This window comes from Pteropus alecto, unplaced genomic scaffold (assembly GCF_000325575.1).
Source record: "Pteropus alecto unplaced genomic scaffold, ASM32557v1 scaffold185, whole genome shotgun sequence".
Classification (NCBI taxonomy): Eukaryota; Metazoa; Chordata; class Mammalia; order Chiroptera; family Pteropodidae; genus Pteropus; species Pteropus alecto.
Window position 1 is genome coordinate 1849627 of NW_006438088.1, and position 18277 is coordinate 1867903.

At 32.0% G+C, this 18277-nt stretch overlaps 1 protein-coding gene across 1 annotated transcript in view; it reads right to left on the minus strand.

Moving 5' to 3' along the window:
* Nucleotides 1-943: 943 nt before the first annotated feature.
* STXBP5 (syntaxin binding protein 5) overlaps nt 944-18277 on the minus strand; it is a 152462-nt gene continuing 135128 nt past the window's right edge. Inside the window, 7 exon segments of the mRNA XM_006915338.3 lie at nt 944-3951; nt 5683-5903; nt 13105-13216; nt 14307-14472; nt 14775-15109; nt 15112-15146; nt 17982-18221. Coding sequence (XP_006915400.1) covers nt 3910-3951; nt 5683-5903; nt 13105-13216; nt 14307-14472; nt 14775-15109; nt 15112-15146; nt 17982-18221 — 1151 coding nt within the window. The 3' untranslated portion in view covers nt 944-3909.

The window sequence follows — 18277 nt, forward strand, 5'->3', positions numbered from 1 at the left end:
GGGCATTTTCCCCAAAATAAAATTAATATTTGAAAATGCTCAATAGAAGGTTTTTAAAACCATAGTAATGATATCTTGCTTGTCATGTGTGAAGGCTTTTGAATGATGTATGATTCTTCAAGATTAATTGTATCTCGATATGAGATACCAGTATTTCTTATTATAAGCGTAAAACATAATTTTTGTATGGATAATATACATACTTTTTAAGTACTTTGACTTAAACTTAACAAGTTCACCACTTTTGAAATTAAAGAGTACATTTATAAAAATTCCATTTTAAAACTAAAAGTATATTCTCTAGCAGTATGTATAAATATAACATGTTAGTGTATGACTGTAAAACAAATCTGAAAGTGTTGCAATAATTTAAGACCTAGAACACTGAAGCACACGGCAAATGATTTTACTATATTTTATCCTTGAAAACTATATAAAACCCTAGTAAAGGTTTTAAAACTATGATCAGTTTAATATTTAAGGTGCAGCTAGCTAGCAGCATATTCATGATTTTGGTATGTTTTATACATATGTATCACTTGATTTGAACTGAGAAATGTGGATTAAATGATAATAAAAAGTTTTCATTCCCTAAAAAAGTGCAGAAAAAATTCAAGTTTAAAGTTCAGTGCTCTTTATTTTGAAAAACAAATAAACAAAATCCCAAAAGTTAAAATGTAAAATAAATCTTTGCCACAAAAAAATTTACCTTTGGATATAGCTTTTCTAATGTCACATGAGAAAATGCCTTAAGCAAAATGTATATGGAATATAGAACTCAGGGTAAAACTTTGAACTCCGTGGTGTCTTCCACATTTTTTCCCTTTACTCAGCTGTCTCCCTACCACCCCCTGAAACCTAAAAGTATGTAACACTTTCAGACTTGTTTAAAACACTCACATATCTACATGAAATAACTTCAGAGGTACCTACAATTAAGAAGTTCTATGCAAAAGAAATGCTTCTTTCTTTAATTAAACTGTAATATATCACACATAATATAGACAAGTAGCAGCATTTTTTCACATCCATAAAAAATCAAATTAAGTAATAGCTCAGTTATATCTATAACCATTTTTGGAGACACTTTGTACAATTGAAATGCAAACCAAGGGGATAGAGATGATGCAAAACTTCAAATGGATATAATACACAGAATCTGTCAGATTGTAATTTTTCAAATAACTTTCTAAGCAAATACGTACGGATTTTAGTCTGAAGAGCAAAATGAACTGGATATGTGGTACATATAGAGAAACCACTTTCTATTGACAAACTGCTAATCAATGAATACTTCAATGATTTTAGAGCCAAGGACAAATGCAACAAAGAATAATGTTTGAGGATATGGAAGAAGCACACAAAGTCTTTCATTTTTCTAATATTTCCTATATTGACTTTTTTTTTTTTTTTTGGTTTGTTTTCCTGAAATCTTAGCTTGCTGGTGACTATTTCTGCATTTCAAAAGAAAAAAAAATAGAGATATTATCTCTCAAATTACAATAAATTCCCTGGGTTAGTTATTACTGCAGACTGTCTTATCTACAGACTGAATCAAGTATAACTTTGAGAAGCTTATTTCCTATTTTCAAAAATACTTCAAGCTTTCTAATCCTAAGTTTCTAGTGTGCTGTGCATAATTTGTAGATTAATTTAAAAATGAAATAAAATAACCCAAAATATTGATTTAAGATTTTCTTATAAAATCCATCTCAGGTAAACTTCTCTATTTGAAAATAATTACAAGATTCGTTCATTGTATATACAACAGGAAAAATGACAGTAAGAATGAAGTTGATATACAGTTAACACAAAATAACACAAAAAATTAAATAACTGGAGCTAATATACCCTTCCACATGAATGGGTAATCAACCAGTATATTACTATATTTAGTGCTTCTCAACTTCAAATCCGTAACTGCTGATTTTATAGATGACATTCACAAAACTTTACCTTTAGAAAAGACCTAATACTTTCTGTGACGTATCACGGAACAATAATATACAAATTAAGCAATTTGTAAACTGCTAAATGTTCGTCATACAGCTGACATTAAACAGAAACATGTTATTAATAGATACTTTCTACAAATTCAAAAACTTTTGAAAAGTACTGTATTTTTAAAATATTTCTTTTCACTTGATCAATTATCTCTATCACATATATTTAGTCCCTCTCTTATGATATTTAAAGTAAATTTTAATGTAAACCTTTGTAGCCTATAGTGCACGTTATAAATTGTAAACAAAAAGCCTTTATTAATGAAAAGAGGAAGAGATGCATAACAGATCGCATGAAATTAAGGTGTTCTACATATACCTTCAATGATCACATGGAATATAAAAAAACCATCATGTTTGCTATCAATTTGTGCTCTGATTATCTCAATGCAGAAAGAAAATGGTTTTAAACAATTTTTTATAGGAGAAAATATTTAAATTTCATTAAGTGTAATGCTTCTATTTTGCTCTTTTTGTTGCTGTAGTAACAATCAATAATAATCTCGGATGAGCCCGCATTACAAGATTACTTATTCCCAACGTCTACCAAGTCATCTCTTTGCTGTCTGCAATACTATTTTAGGAACCAATCATTTATTGTCCACTGATGGTCTCATTTGCATCATACTCCGATACAGAAATAATTTAGTTACCAAAATGCACATATTCTCCTTTCCTCTTGGCTTTTTAAAACCTTGAAAGGACATGTACAGATTTATAGTATATTCCTACAGAAGATTTTGTAGGTCATCAGACTAGACTTATAGAGATAGGTATTGACAACAGATGCTTATAATTTTCCATGCGAGAGCATGTGCGCTAAGATTTAATTGGCTCATCACCTGAGTGTACTGGAACTGTTAGCAAATCAAGGGCATTTTAAAAAGGGAGCTGAGCACTTTACTGAAATAATGAAACATCTTTTTTTTTTAGCAATTTTAATTAAATAATGCAAAGGGTACATTTGGTTAAACATTTTATAAAAAAATTCAAGCAAAATTAAAAACTTAGCCAATTTCAACATTTCTACAAATTTAACCAGTAATTATTTTGGTCAAATCCACCTTTAGCTGAATTAATGAGAACAAGGACAAGGGACATTGAAGTATTCTCCTCACCACAATGGAGGTTTTTCTCACTTTCCACACTGCATAGTCACTACATGGAAACTTCCAGAATGATGAGCAGTTCAGTCATGCTCTACACTTTTCTTTTCAATGAAAAGTGATGTATCACCTTGTTTTGCTTTTGACAAAATATGGACTAAACACAAGTATACAATAACAAGAATCCAAGAGTAGCCCATACACAAGTCAACTATGTGTATGTTTTTATTATTTAAAGCCCACCATTCAGCTTATCTGTCTAAAGATAGGGTAACAAACAGTTTGTTTCTTTTTCACTAATGAAACTGATGACCAGTCAGTTTAAGGGAGGGGAAGTCCAAGACAGCTGTTTATAAGTCAGTCAATAAGACAAACACAACTGTTTCAGCTTCGGAACTTCTAACGTATGGCCTCTCCCTCAGAGGTCAAACACTGATGGCAGATACAACAGCATGAATATTTTGGCATGTGAAACTGTAATACAGGAATGATCTGGGAATAGTCCCTGCCATGTCTCAACGTCCCCCTTTGTTTCTTCATCTGTGACATGTGACCTGCTTAGTTCCCAAAGTGTCAACTCACAGCTGGCACACACCACGTAGTCCGCTTTGAGTGTGTGCACACTCCTCAGTGAAAGCCACACGACTGAGGTAAAACAGTGCATGATTGTGCTAGGAAAGAACAGCGCCCAGTGATGAACGTCCCTTAACGTTCACTTTCCTATAGTAAAATCAGCAAAACGAAAAAGGAAAATTCTTTTTCCTTTTGGCTGAACTTGGACTTAGTTGGATTTACGGTTGTCAGAACTGGTACCACTTCTTATCTTTGTATTTCAACATCATCTAAATAAAGGGAGAAAAAAAACAAAAAATATGTTTTAAAAATGGTAGAACAATATGTTACAACTAATTTCTATATTTTTCCAAAACATTGTATCATTTGAAGTATTCTATAGTGTTACTAAATTGCTTACTTCAAATCAGTTTATATTGAAAGTAGTAAGAATTGTTTCATTTGGAGGAAAAAAAGACCATAACGATTAGGAATCAGCCTAGAAGCACCTCACATTTCTTACACATGTAACATAATGAAATTTGGATCAGTGCATTCTTTGGTGACCTAGGCTAACAACCTCTAAATTTGAACTGAAAAATAATGCTTAAAGAATCTGGGGAATTAAAGGTTAAAAATACTCCTCCTACTGCCACCTAAAATTTACTGAGCACTTACTCTGAGCCAACGCTGTATAACTTTTTCCTTATATGATTTCATTTGGTCTTCAAAGCAACTCTGAGTTAGGCATTGTTATTTTCCTGATTTTATAAATGAAGAAACTGAAGCTTACAGGGGTTCCTCAAGGTGACATGGTGGTGAAACTGGGATTTGAGCCCATCTAGTCTGATTCGAGAACATGATCTTAACCACCTCGACGTACTGCCTTCCTCAGACTCAAAAATATGGCTCAAGAATATTCGTTGAAGGGAAAAGCTACCAGTTCGAGATTGACCTCTTTGCTAAATATTTATAGAGCGTGGATATATTCTGAAATTGACTGAAGTGTTTATATGCCTTAGAGATCATGGTCAGGTGCCGGCTAAATCTACAAAATTCTTCACCTAATTGAAGGCTGCTGGCCTATATCTGAAGTGTGTGTTGGCCGAGTACAAGAACCAACAAATGATCTTTGAATCTCTTTTAGGCCCTGGACAAATCACTTCCAGGTCAAGTTACTTCTTTTACATTCTAGGTGTCAGGATTCCAGAGCATGGAAGAGATGACTTTTGATTGAAAAATTTAGAGAAGATCTTTTGCTGATAGATTGGGTACTCAAACATAAAAATAACCTTAATATGGTATTTTTAGATAGCAAATTTGAAATGTCCTCATGGGCCAGGCTACGAACTAATAGTTAAATAGCCCAGCATAAAGCATCGAGGAATGGCACACCTGTGTTGTCAAAATGAAGAATGTGTATTCTATCTCAAGGCCTCTAAGTTCATTTTTTTTTTTTTAAGTGTACCATGCTGGCCAAGAAAGCATAATTTTAAGAGGGCCAGTTAGGAATTCCACCTTATAGAATGTTTCTGAGCTCCACCATGACTTCTTAGTTCATCAAGATGAATTCCTTACAAGAATGCATCTCACTACTCCTCTGTATGAATTGGTCTACAGACAGATTTGATGTTATTTGAATAAAAGTGTTTGCCAACTTTAATTATTTAGATCTGCCTAAGGAATCAAGAGGAAGAAATCATTTCTTTCTCGAGGAGAAACTGGTAGTAGAATCTGAGGCATTTAGGAAAGTTAGCTTTGCTATTGCATTCCCTAAGAAACAGATGCAAAGCCGCTGGCTTTGTTTACAAAAAACCTGAAGTTGAGCAGTTTCCCTCAGATTTATACACTTCAGTTGAAGACCAAAAACTCCTGAGACATAGTCTTGTAATAGCGCCCTCTGGTGGCAAAAATTAGGAATTTGACATGTACAGTGGACAGTTATAAAGTACAGTAATTTTTATACTTGCTATACTAAGTTGTTTTTATTCTTTGATAAAATATTTGTTTGACAGACATACCTCATGAGCATGTTTAGAAAACGAATCTGCACTGGATAACATGGCCGCAGTTCTCTCTTCCAGGTCACCGAGTTTCTGCCCTCTTTCATCTAGTGCCAGCCTGGCTCGGGCCAACTCACCGACGACCCCCGATGCTGCTCCTTTCACGCCTTCGATGCCACCAGGGCCGGGGATGTGCTGTGCGAGACTCCTTGAAGCTTTTCCCGACGACGACTCCCCGACTGGACGAAGGCGACAAATGAAAGCTTGACTCAGACATGTTTTGTTTATATACTTCACCTTGTAATACATGCTTTTCTTTTATTACGATGGTTTTAATGATTTTTAGATACTTTTTCAAACATGCAAAACAGAGTGTACATTAATTAATATTTTACACTATACCAGTTTCATGTAACAGGACTTGTGCAAGAAAGGAACTGGTAATTATTTATTGAAATAAATAACGGGTATACTGATACCAGTTTAGATAACAGTAAAAATTGTTCTTAAGTGTGCAAAATATTGCAGATAAATTAAGATAATTAAATTTAAAAACTTAAATCTAAATATACAGATTTAACTTAGTTTATTTACTCTACACTTTGTCTTACTCAAGATATTATACGTAGGCTTCAAAGTAAAGAAAAATGAATTTGTTTGGTATTCTATTTCAGGCTCCAAAAGTTTAGCTATGCTGCATGCCTTTTTTCTCTCCATTTATGTTGCCACTTACCAAATAGATCAAACTTTTTCCTTGACAAAATCTCAGGAATTCATTGCTTCCTTTCCCTTCCTAATCAGATCCTGATCGCCTAACAACTAGATTACTCAAAGCCTTAAATTCTGTTAAAGCTGCTGTCAAATTCCCTTTTCCCTCAGCACACGTTCCTTTCTTTAGAAATATAATTCATATAACCATAAGATTTGCCTCTCAACAATTTAGTAATTTTTAGTTTATTCTTGAGCATTTTCATCACTACAAAAAAAAAAAAAACCCACACGCACAACATAATATCATTAGCAGTTGCTTTCCATTTCTCAGTCTTCTCAGCCCGTGGCTATCAATAATCTACTGTCTCTATATATTTTCCTATTCTGAATATTTCATATAAATGGATTCATACAATATGTGCCCTTTTGTGTGTGGCTTCTTTCATTTAATATCGTGTTGTCAGAGTTCAATCATGTTATAGCATGTATCTGTACTTCATTCTTTTTAATGACTGAATAATATTGTATTGTATGAAGAGATGACATTTTGTTTATCCACTCATCAGTTGATGGACATTTTGAGTTGGTTCCACTTTTTTGCTATTATAAATAACGATGATGAACATTTCTTCAAGTTTTTGTGTGAACCTGTTTTTCAATTCTCTTGGGTATTTACCTAAGAGTGTAATTGTTGGGTCATATGATAACTTTATGTTTAACTTTTTGAGGAACTGCCAAAATTTTCCAAAGACTTTAGAGCATTTTACATTTCTACTGGCAATACATGAGGGTTTCAATTTTTTTTTCATGTTCAGGAGAACATTTGTTATTGTAGTCTGTTTGATTACAGTCATCCGAGTAAGTGGTGCTGTTTTGATTTGCATTTCCCTAATGATAAATGATGTTTGGAATCTTTTCATGTGTTTATTGGCCATTGGTATACTTTCTTTAGAGAAATATCTATTCAAATCCTTTGCCCATTTAAAAATGGGGCTGTCTTTTTATTATTGAATTATAACAGTTCTTTATATATTCTACATATTAGACTCATCAGATATATGATTTGCAAATATTTTGTCACATTCTGTAGGTTATCTTTTCACTTTAATAGTGCTCTTAGACTTTTAATTTTGATGAAATTCAATTTATCCAATTAGGTGTCATATCTGAGAAACTATCACCTAATCTAAGATCACAAGGATTTATACTTATGTTTTCTTCTACTAGTTTTCAGTTTTATCTCTTTACATTGAGGTCTTTGATCCATTTTAATTTTTGTATATGGTATGAGGTGGGCGTCCAACTTCATTCTTTTGCATGTGGGTATGCATTTGCCCCAACACCATCTGTTGAAAAGACCATTCCTTTCACTGATTTTTCTTGGCATCCTTGTAGAAAATCAATCAACCATATATGAAAGAGCTTATTTCTGGACACTCAATTCTATTCCATTGGTCCATGTATCTACCATTATGCTGGTAGCACAGTATCTTGATTACAAATTTGTACTAACTTTGGAAATCAAATGTGCAGAAAAAAGGCAAGGAAACAATTCTCCCTTAAACCCTCTAATGAGGAACATACACCCCTGGCAATGCCAGTGAGACTCGTGTTCATGTTTAAGCTACTGAACTGTAAGATAATAGATTTGTATTGTTTCAAGTCACTATGTTTTTGGTAATTTGTTATAGCAGCAACAGTAAACTAATTCAAACAGTAATTTTAAAATTTTCATTTTTTTATTGTTGTTAATATGATATAAATAAAATTAATTTTATATTCAGTAAGTGTGCTAAACTCTGTTATTTCTAACAGTTCAGCTAAAGATTCTTTTAGGTTTTCTAAATGTGTCAAGTGTATCAATCATTAGAAATGATTTTGTTCTCCTTTTCTTATTATTGTACCTTTTATTTTTTCTTCTCTTTCCATACTCTCTAGGGACTTCAATACAATGTTAAATGTACGTAGAAGCAGAAAACACTGTCTCATTTCTTATCTCAAAAAAAAAGTTTTTAAAAACTTTTAATGTTTCTGCATTGTGATATTTGCTCTAGAATTTTGATAGTTAAATGTTACATAAGATTTTGTAGCTATAATTTATCAACTTACCTTCTAAAAATCTCTATCAGAAAAGAATATTGAATTTAACATATCCTTTTTGCATTTGTTGGGTGGTCATATGATATTTGTCCTTAATCTGTTAATGTGGTGAACTACGCATTAATATTTTTTTAAACAACAAACCAGCTTTGAATTCCTGGAACAACTCAAACTTGGTCATGGTGTATCATCTTTATTACGTACTGCTGAATATGCTATATTAATATTTAATTTCAGATTTTGTCTATGTTCATGAATGATATTTGCTTTAGTTTTCCTTTCTCATACTATGTTCATTTTTGGTATCAAAATAAATTGATGAGTGTACCTTTTTTTGTATTTTCTGACAGAGTTTGTCTAAGAGTGAAATTATTCTTTCACCTTAAATATTTAGGTGAACTTAATAGTGAGGGCAAATTTGAGCCAAGAGTTTACTTGTGAAAAAGTCTGAAATGATGGCTTCAATATCTAATTGTTATAGGACATTCAGATTTGTATTTCTCCTCTTTCCATTTTGATGTTACATTTTTCTAGAATTTCTTTCACTGAAAGTTTCAAAATTTATCATGAAGTTATAAATTATATTCTCTTATTGCTTTTTTAAATGGCAGCAGTATCTTTAGTGACTTTTTTTTCATTCTTGACAGTGTTTACTTGGGCCTTCCTTTTATTTTGCTCAGTTCACAAAAATTTATCAATTTTATTAGACTTTTAGAGAATCAACTTTTGTCTTTGTTAATTTTCTTCTCTAGCATATTTATTTACTGTTTCATTACTATCTCATTATCTATTTTCTTTGGTTTATTTAGCCATTTTTCTACCTTTTTGAGATGAATGCTCAGTTCACTCATTTCATGTTTTCTTTTTCTAATAATAAATATATATTAAGGCTATGAATATCACTCCATGTATAACTTTAGATGTTTACCTATGGTTATGAATTCTTTGATACAGGTTATTCAGAAAATATATTTCTTAATTTTCAAACATGGGGATTTAAACTTAGCTTTTTAACTGCATTGTCAATAGATCACAAACTGATTTTAATCCTTTGAAATTTGTTGATTTTCAAAAATCATCTAACATATGGTCAGCTTATAAAAAGCCCCAAATGTAAGTTTTATTTTTAAAATGTAAGTTTTAAATATATAGGAAAGTAAAAAGAACTGTATAATAAATATGCATACACCCATTATTTAATAGAATACATTTTATAGGAACATTCTGTGTTTGAAAAGAAGGAATGTATATTCTGCAACATTTTATATTTGTTCAGTAGGTTTAAGTTCATTAATTGTGTTGTTCATGTTTTCTATATCCTTAGTTATTTTTTGTCTGCTGTTATATTTCAATCACTACATATAACCACTATGATTGGGAAATTGTCTCTTCTAGTAGATATGTCAATATTTGTTTTTTATATATTTTGAAGTCAAAATATTAAGTGCATTCAATAATGCCTTAAATGTTTACTCTTTCTGATATTAATATAGTTATAGCACTTGATACTTCATTTATGCTCATGCTTTTCTTTTAAAATTTCAATCTTTCTGTGCCTTTATGTTTTAAATGTGACCCTTCTTACATTTTTTTCTTTTTAAATTCAATAATCTTTGTCTTTTAATTGGAACATTCATTCTTCTTACATTTACTATTGTTATTTATATTTAAGTTAAATCTACCATCATTTATATGTTTTCTATTTTATCCCACCTATTTTGTGTTCTTTCTTCCCTGCTTTTGGAAGGACTGAGATTAAGCTGCTCTTCATGTTGAAGTTACATACATCTTCTTTAGGTTATAGAGGTCACCCTAGAAATTATAACATGCATCCTTATCAATGCTAATGGATACTTTTACATGTCTCTCAAAAAAAAAATGCAGGACTCAGATTATCTTAAATCCACTTACTCTTTCCAACTCCCTTGATTTCATGCAATTTTGGGGGTTGTATTGTTTATTTGTATATGTGTGTGTACACGAGCCACAAGACTTTGCTTTACAGTTTAAAAAGATTATGTTAATTACATTTATGTATATATTTATTACTTTCTTTCCAAAGCATTGTTTCCTGTATCTCTGACATTCCATCAAGGATTATTTTTCCTCTATCTGAAGTACACCCTTTAGAGTTCCCCTGAGTATGGTGGCAACAAGGCTTATTAATCTGTTCACTTGTCTAAAAATGTCTTATTCTTAAAAGATATTTTGAGTACAGAATTCCAGATTAAGTACTATCTTCTGTCAATGAATAGAAGATCACGCTATTATCTTTGGCTGCTGAGAAGTCAGTCTCCAGCTTGTTAAAAGTTATCTATTATTTTTCCCTAGCCATCTTAAAGATGTTTTCTTTGTCTTTAATATATTTTCATATGCTATATCTAGCTATGAACTTTTAAAAAAATATATCCTTCTTGGAACTCATTAGGGTTCCTGAATGTGTGAATTGGTATCTTCTATCCATTCTGAAAAATTTCCAGCCATCTCTCTTTATATATAATTCTTCTTCACATTCTTTCCTATTTCCTTCTTGAGAAGGACTAAACATGTGTTAGATTCTCTCACTGCAACTTCTATTTACTTTATCTTCTCTATTTTTTCCATCTTTTTGTTTCCCTGTGCTACATGCTGGATGGTTTGACTGATTTTTAATTTATGTAATTCTCTCTTTAGTTTTATCTAATTTGTATTTAAATTCATCCACTAAGTTTTTAAGTTTGGTTTTTGAATCTTTCGGTTCTCCAATTTCATGTAGTTTTTACACACTTGCTGTATTGATTTGTATAGTTTGCAGTTACCTGACAGAACGTTTAGGCATGGTGCTTATCCTCTTGAACATAATATGCATTATTATTTTATAGTCTGTGTCTGGGAATTTCAATACTTGAAATACACATGATTTTGCTTTTTTTGTTTGTTTGTTTTACTGATCATGGTGTTGATTCCTAGGGTTCCTGGTTATCTATGACTACATATTTGAAAAAGTATTTCTAGAAATAATGTGAAAACTTGAAATATGTCACCTTCCTTTGGAGAACATTTTCATTTGCTTCTGTCAGATGCTTGGGAACTTTAGCAGTCTGCAAAAATCTTAATTAAGGTTGACAGTTTTTTGGCCACTCAGGTAATTTGAAGCTGAGCTGAAAGTTTGTGTGTGCGTGTGAGATGATTTACTTCCAGTTCACCTTTACTTTTCAGCTGCAGCCTTTGGCATTCTCGCAAAAAGGAGGATTTGTTTATCAGGGTCAGCTCTGTGATCCCATCTTGCTAGTCCTAACACAGGTTAGTTAGTATCTCAGTCTCTTGCTTCAGATTATCAAAGTACTTCAGGGTAAAAGTGGCCTCAGGTTGCTAGGCTCACCACTCTGAGTTCCTTTTTTCCCCATGGATATTGCCCTTAATGTATTATCAGCTCTTTGATGTTTCTAAGAAATAATTTTTTTTTTTTTATTTTGTATAATTATTCTTGGTGAGAATACTATTTCAAAAGACCAGTTCTCCATGACTTGAAGAACAGTCTTCGTTTCTTAAAATAAATTAAAATTCACCAATTCTCATTACCCAGACTATCTGGATAAGTTTTAAAATGAAATTGCACTGCATTCCTAGTTACTGGTGTTTAATCTTATATTTTTCTAATTACTCAAACACAAAATGAAATTTCTAAAATATTTTAGAGAAAAAAGAAGAATGAAAGAAAAAAATCAAGGGTAGATAGTAGCTCCCACTTGAAAGACAGGTCAAACATTCATTGGTCCATCAGTTACTTTAAGGACCAATTTCTGATTTGTTGCCATTATGGGGAAGGTAGTAAATGGACCGGATTTGCATTTTAAATAATCTAGTGCAATGAGAATAGTTCTGCAGATTTTTGTAAGACAGAGCAAATGTTTAAGTAAAAACTTTTTCAAAACTTAAGGGCGTCCACACAATCCACGAACTGATTCCCCTTGACTACTCCAGCCCTACCTGGAGCCACACACGGCCACTGCAATACTATGGCTTATGGTATTTCATGGATTGTGTGAACGCCTAGCCATTGTGCTGTATGCCTGAAACTAACAAAAAAAATGTAGTTAGAGTTAACACAACACAAAACTGAATGTTATGTAGAAAATCAAAACAAATTTAAGGGCAACAATTAAAGTCAATTATAGAATTAAAGATAAGAGCAAAGGAGATCAAATACATGGTGACAGGAGATTTGACTTTGGTTGGTGAACACATAATGTAATATACATATGACATGTTACTGAACTGTACACTTGAAACCTATACAGTTTCATTAACCACTGTCACCTCAATAAATTTAATAAAAAAGAAATTTAAAAAATAATGAAGATCACATTTAATAAAAATACTTTCTAAACTATTCATTTCAAGTTGTGAATACTCCGTTTTAGTGACCTGAAGCTATTCTGCGTTTTGTTCCCTGAGTAAAATATTCCCCTGATTTGTGTAAGAGTTACAAAAAATAACTTAGTGCATTTTTCTAAAACATGGGTAGGTATATGAAAAACTGTGACAAAGGAGAAAAACGTGAACATAATATATACATGTAAGAAAAACTTATATGGCTTGAATGTTTGTTTTACAGGTATGTTATCCAAATTAAATATATCAACTTACACAGTTCTTCTCTATCAAGAGATTGTGCACCTCCTCCAAATAAGCCTTTGAAGAATCCCCTGTTTGGTGCTTCTGGTGTTTCTACAGGAGTGAAGAGTTCGCCCAACATTTCCTTTAAAATCAAAACAAATCGTAATTGTTACAGTTTCAGGGAAACTAAACTATAATTCACACAATCATCGCTGTAAACTCTTTAACTTAAGCTTATAATATTACCTGTTGAGATTCGCAAACAATTAAGAGCACATTTTCAAACGATCAGATCCAGTATATACTGACTTAGTCAAACAGTAAGTTATTAAAACTAAATCGACTAAGACTAACCTGTTGCTTGCTACTTTGGCTAGATTACTTTTCTTACATCTCAGGCAAAGATAATATTCCTGCTTAAACTGAGAGGAGATTCTGAGCTTTGATAAAAATTTCACGTAACTCTTATTATCATGAATTGGAAACTGGATTAAAAATTAGATATTCCCACCTTCAATTGAGTCAAAAAAATTAGCAATTCAGAAAGACATACCAACTTATTTTTTCATAAATGTATGCTAGGAAGAGAATTATGCCAACATGCACCTGGAATTTAAGAAATCTGGCAGGGAGATGGGGAAGGCTTTCTATATTGTTAGCAATTTCTGAATTACTGTCCATATTCCTTGGAGCATGGAAAAGGTAAAAGTTAAGTTAGGAAACAAGAAAGATTACTGACGTTACTTTGTAGACAACATAAAAAAGGAAGAAGAGTTTTTACAAGAGAAGGATAATAGCAACATTATTTACAAGGCAGCTAGCTTTAGGAAGTTTTGGAAGCAAAATAAAGTATAGTGAGGTTTTAGGATTGCATTTCTGCCCAATGAAGAGAAGTAGCTATTATACAAAAACAAAACAAAACAAAAAACAAAAAAAACCCAAACACTATTGGTTCCTGGTACTAGTTCTGCCGTATTCTGGTATTCAACATATTTTTACCAAGGCATTATTTTTAGGCACTGAAAATACAGAGGTAAAAAAAAATTGTCAATATTGTCTATGGCCATGCCACCCTGAACAAGCCCGATCTCAGTCTGATCTTGGAAGCTAAGCAGGGGCAGGCCACGCAGGCTCATCTGTAAACTACTGTGAGTATAAGGGACGGACATTATATAGGACCTTAGGGAATATTTCACCTCTGAAGAAACTATAGAAATATTTTTGTTATTTACCTGCAGATTTTCACAGGTCTCTTGACTGTAAGTGAGTCTCTGGATTTCTGTAGGTGAAACAAGATACAGTGCTTGTCCATTGTTGGTGAAGCAGAACGTTCTGGCTATCCGCATATTGGTAAGGGGCAAATAATACACATCCAATAGAGGCCTTAAACTCGGCAAACTTGAGAAAAAAAATTAAAACTTGTTAATAAAAGTAAGTTTTAGTCTTGAACAATCTATTATAGAAGGTAAAATGACAGGGATCTTATAAACCTTATGATTTAGTGCACCTGAGAGGGAGATAAAACTGATTGGTATTCCTCATACACTTGTTCACCGTTAACTGAATGAAATCAAATTCTCAGTTTATAAGGCTGTAAACAAATAGAAGCCTTTCTTTCAAAGTGAATACAATTCTGTAATATTATGTTTTGAAGGCGGAAATGCTATATCTGTGCTTTAAAAAAAATATCTAACACTTACCTAAAAGTCATAATATGTCCGTTGGCACAGAAACAGGCAAGGCAGATACTGTTACTTAACGTTACAATATCTCCACGAAGCACAAATGAGGTCTCTGTAATGTTCTGCTTATAAGCACAGTTCTGAGTTGGCAGTGAGATTACTTTTGCTTGTTTTTCAGAACATATCACTGCATACTGGTTTTCACTAATTTCCTGAGAAGACGAAGGGGACACGGAGACCGGCCGTCTTTTTTTCAATTTCTCCTTTTCATCTTTTTCTTCAGGAACATTGTGTTCTCTCCAGGCTTCGTATGCAGGTGGCAAAAGGCAGCCTGTGGCCTCCAGGAATGCAAAAATCTCAAGATCGCCCCTTTTAACCTCAATATGGTACCTAAAATATGTAAGTTTAGTAGATAACAGATATTTTAATCCACACAGTAAACATGTTTATTCCAACTCTGACACATGATAGACACTCAAAAATGTGTAAAATGTATACCATCTGAAATTGCACACTGGCTTACTGACAGGATTCAAACTTCAGATGATATTTGAATTTGGAAAAACATATCAATATTACATGCCCCAGATAGATAAATGCCACCAAATAGAAAATTCCTAGAATTTCAAGAACTATGTCTTCTCTCACACCTGGCAAGTGTACTACCAATGAGTATGAGAGCAAGTAGATAGCATCTAGAGCTGCACTGTCAGAAATGGCAGTAGAGCAGTTGTGGCTATAGAGCAGTTGAAATGTGGCTTGTCCAAACGGTGGCACGCTACGAGAGGATATGTGCCGATTTAAAGACTTAGCAAAAAAAAAATAAATAAATAAAAATTAAATATCTCAATAATTAAAAAATACTGATTACATCCTGCAATAAAAGTATTTTGGATATATCAGGCTACATAAAATGTTATTAAAATTAATTTTATCTGTTTTTTACTCTTTTAATATGCCTGCTAGAACTGAAAATTCTATATGTGGCCCACATTGCATTTGAATGGGACAGTAGTGATCTACAGGGCCAATGAGAAAAGAATTTTCTACAAATTTCTGAACATCAAAAAATCATGATTTCCTTTTAAAATGTTTACCAATAAATGTCAAATACATTCAGGGTATTATTTTTGTCAACTTATAGTCTTAATTTAGACTTGCTATTTCTTGACATGCTTTAGTTAACGGGACTCCGTTTTCCCCACACTGCTGAAAATGTAACTATGTTTTATGCTCTTTTCTAAGTAAGCGAAATGACAGTACTAATATGAAGGAATCAGAGACCTATGGAAGGAGGGTATAGAACTGATTTAGCTTTCCAGTTCTTATTTTAAAAGACTTGCTATATTTTATTACTTTATACTTATATAATATTTTATAGTTTTCAAAAATTTTTCCATATATTATTTTCTTTTATTTCTCAGAGAGCGAGTTCCTAATGTTCTCTCAAAATTCTTCTTAGAAAACAAAATAAAGTTTCCTTTCTTCTTGGCATTTATATATTTTGTTTATGGCAGGACTGCCAGATAAAATAACGGATACTCAGTTAAATGTGAATTTCAGATATATAATGAATACTTTTTTAGTATAAGTATGTCCCAAATACTGCATTCTCTTTCCATATACTGCATGGGGCAAAAACAAACTTTTATTAAAAAACATTTGTTATCTGAAATTCAAATTTAACTGGGCATCCTGCATTTTACTTGCTAAATCTGGTCTTTTAACTATTTTAAACGGTTTGCTAATTTGAGAATTGTTTATAGCACATGTGAACATTTATGACACAGTATATAGATTTTCTAAAAATGTACCAAGATATTTAAATATATGCCTGTTTTATAGTTAGCAGGATTTTGTATATTTTCCAGCACAGCAGTGTAACTGTTGGGTTCTCCTTTTGAAGGAAAAAACAAAAAAATTAGGGACAAAGTAGACCATTTCAGGTTCTTAAGCACAGAAACCCATCTGCTTGAAAAACACTTCTCTTTCCTCACAGTTGTAATACAAATAACATGATATGAATATCACTGTTATATTTTAAAACAGATACCTTACTAAAAATAAATCTCAAAGATTCCACCATTGAGAAGGAATTCAAAAATTCCTTACTTTGATATAAAATTATTTTTATATCAAAGTAAGTTTACAGCTTATTTGATTTTATTGCAAGTTGGAAAATACCTTAAATATTTTTATGCAGTTAATAATAAATTATCTATATTCAATCTATCATTTTTATTTATTGGAAACATTTATTTTCTTATTACAAACTGATACATGTTTGTTGTAGAAAATTTAGAAACTACATATCAGTAAAAAGAAGTAAATAAAAATTACAATCCCACTAGTCAGTGATAATTACTAGTAACAATTTTAATTTCCATCTTTCTAGTTTTTTTCCTATATGTATATTTGTTGCTTACTAATAAGAAATGAGTTAATAAGAATATCATTATGTAGCCTTTTCTAACAACTAGCATGTAGTATATACTCAAATATTTATTGAGCTGAATGAATAAATCAAACTTCCTTTAATGTAAAGAGAGTTCAGAAATGAACATTAATACATAATTATACTTTAATCCTAAATTTCAAGTATTGTTAAAGTCTATTATACAAACAGGAAATACACTAATGAGCAAAAATCACATTTTTTTCTATCTAGATCACCATAAACTAGTAATGAAAACCAGAATTCTCAGTTATTTCTAGACCTATCAGATGCCACATACATTTGATAAAATTCAATCTCATTTTTAATATACGGAGTGTAAATTTTTTCTTCTTACATTTGCTATTAAGTCACCTTTCTCCAATACTTCAAAGAAAAAAATACACCTAGAGATTTAAAAACAGCCGAATGTATACTTTTTGAAGATATACTTTTGTTTTTCTCCTAAATATGTACCATCGTTTTGCTTATAGAACATAATATTTTGAGATATATTGGAATGCATTAGGATTTTTTTCCCCATATTCTTACATAGTAATCATTTTAGACATGATTCTAGTTTAAAGAAATGTAAAACCTAAATGGCTGTATTAATAAATGATATTTTGGAATCATATTCCATCTATTCCTTTATTAAAAACATAAGACTGTAACTATCCCCATTTAGTTTACATTTTAGAATTCTTAGCTTGATGCAGAAATGAAAAGCAAAGGCTTCTATTAAATTTTGGTAAACCTTCAATATAAGCAAGACCCCAGAGTGTACATACCACTTGGAGACACAATTACTGGCTGAAGAAGTCTTTGCTCTCCTCCTGGAGGAAGGTTCAGTGCAATGACAAGCACTGTTCCCAACGTAGTACCAACCCACAAACATGGGGAGGGAGCTGAATCTGCCTTTCGAGTAAAAGTTTCACAGAAATGAAGAGCAGAGATGGCTTCTCGCGATTCTTTATCAATGCTGGTTACGCTTGAACTCCGGGATCGGCTGAAGGAATTATCTTTTACATCTGAAATGATTTAAAATATGAGACTGCTCAAGTTATACAATATCACTTCTTTTGTT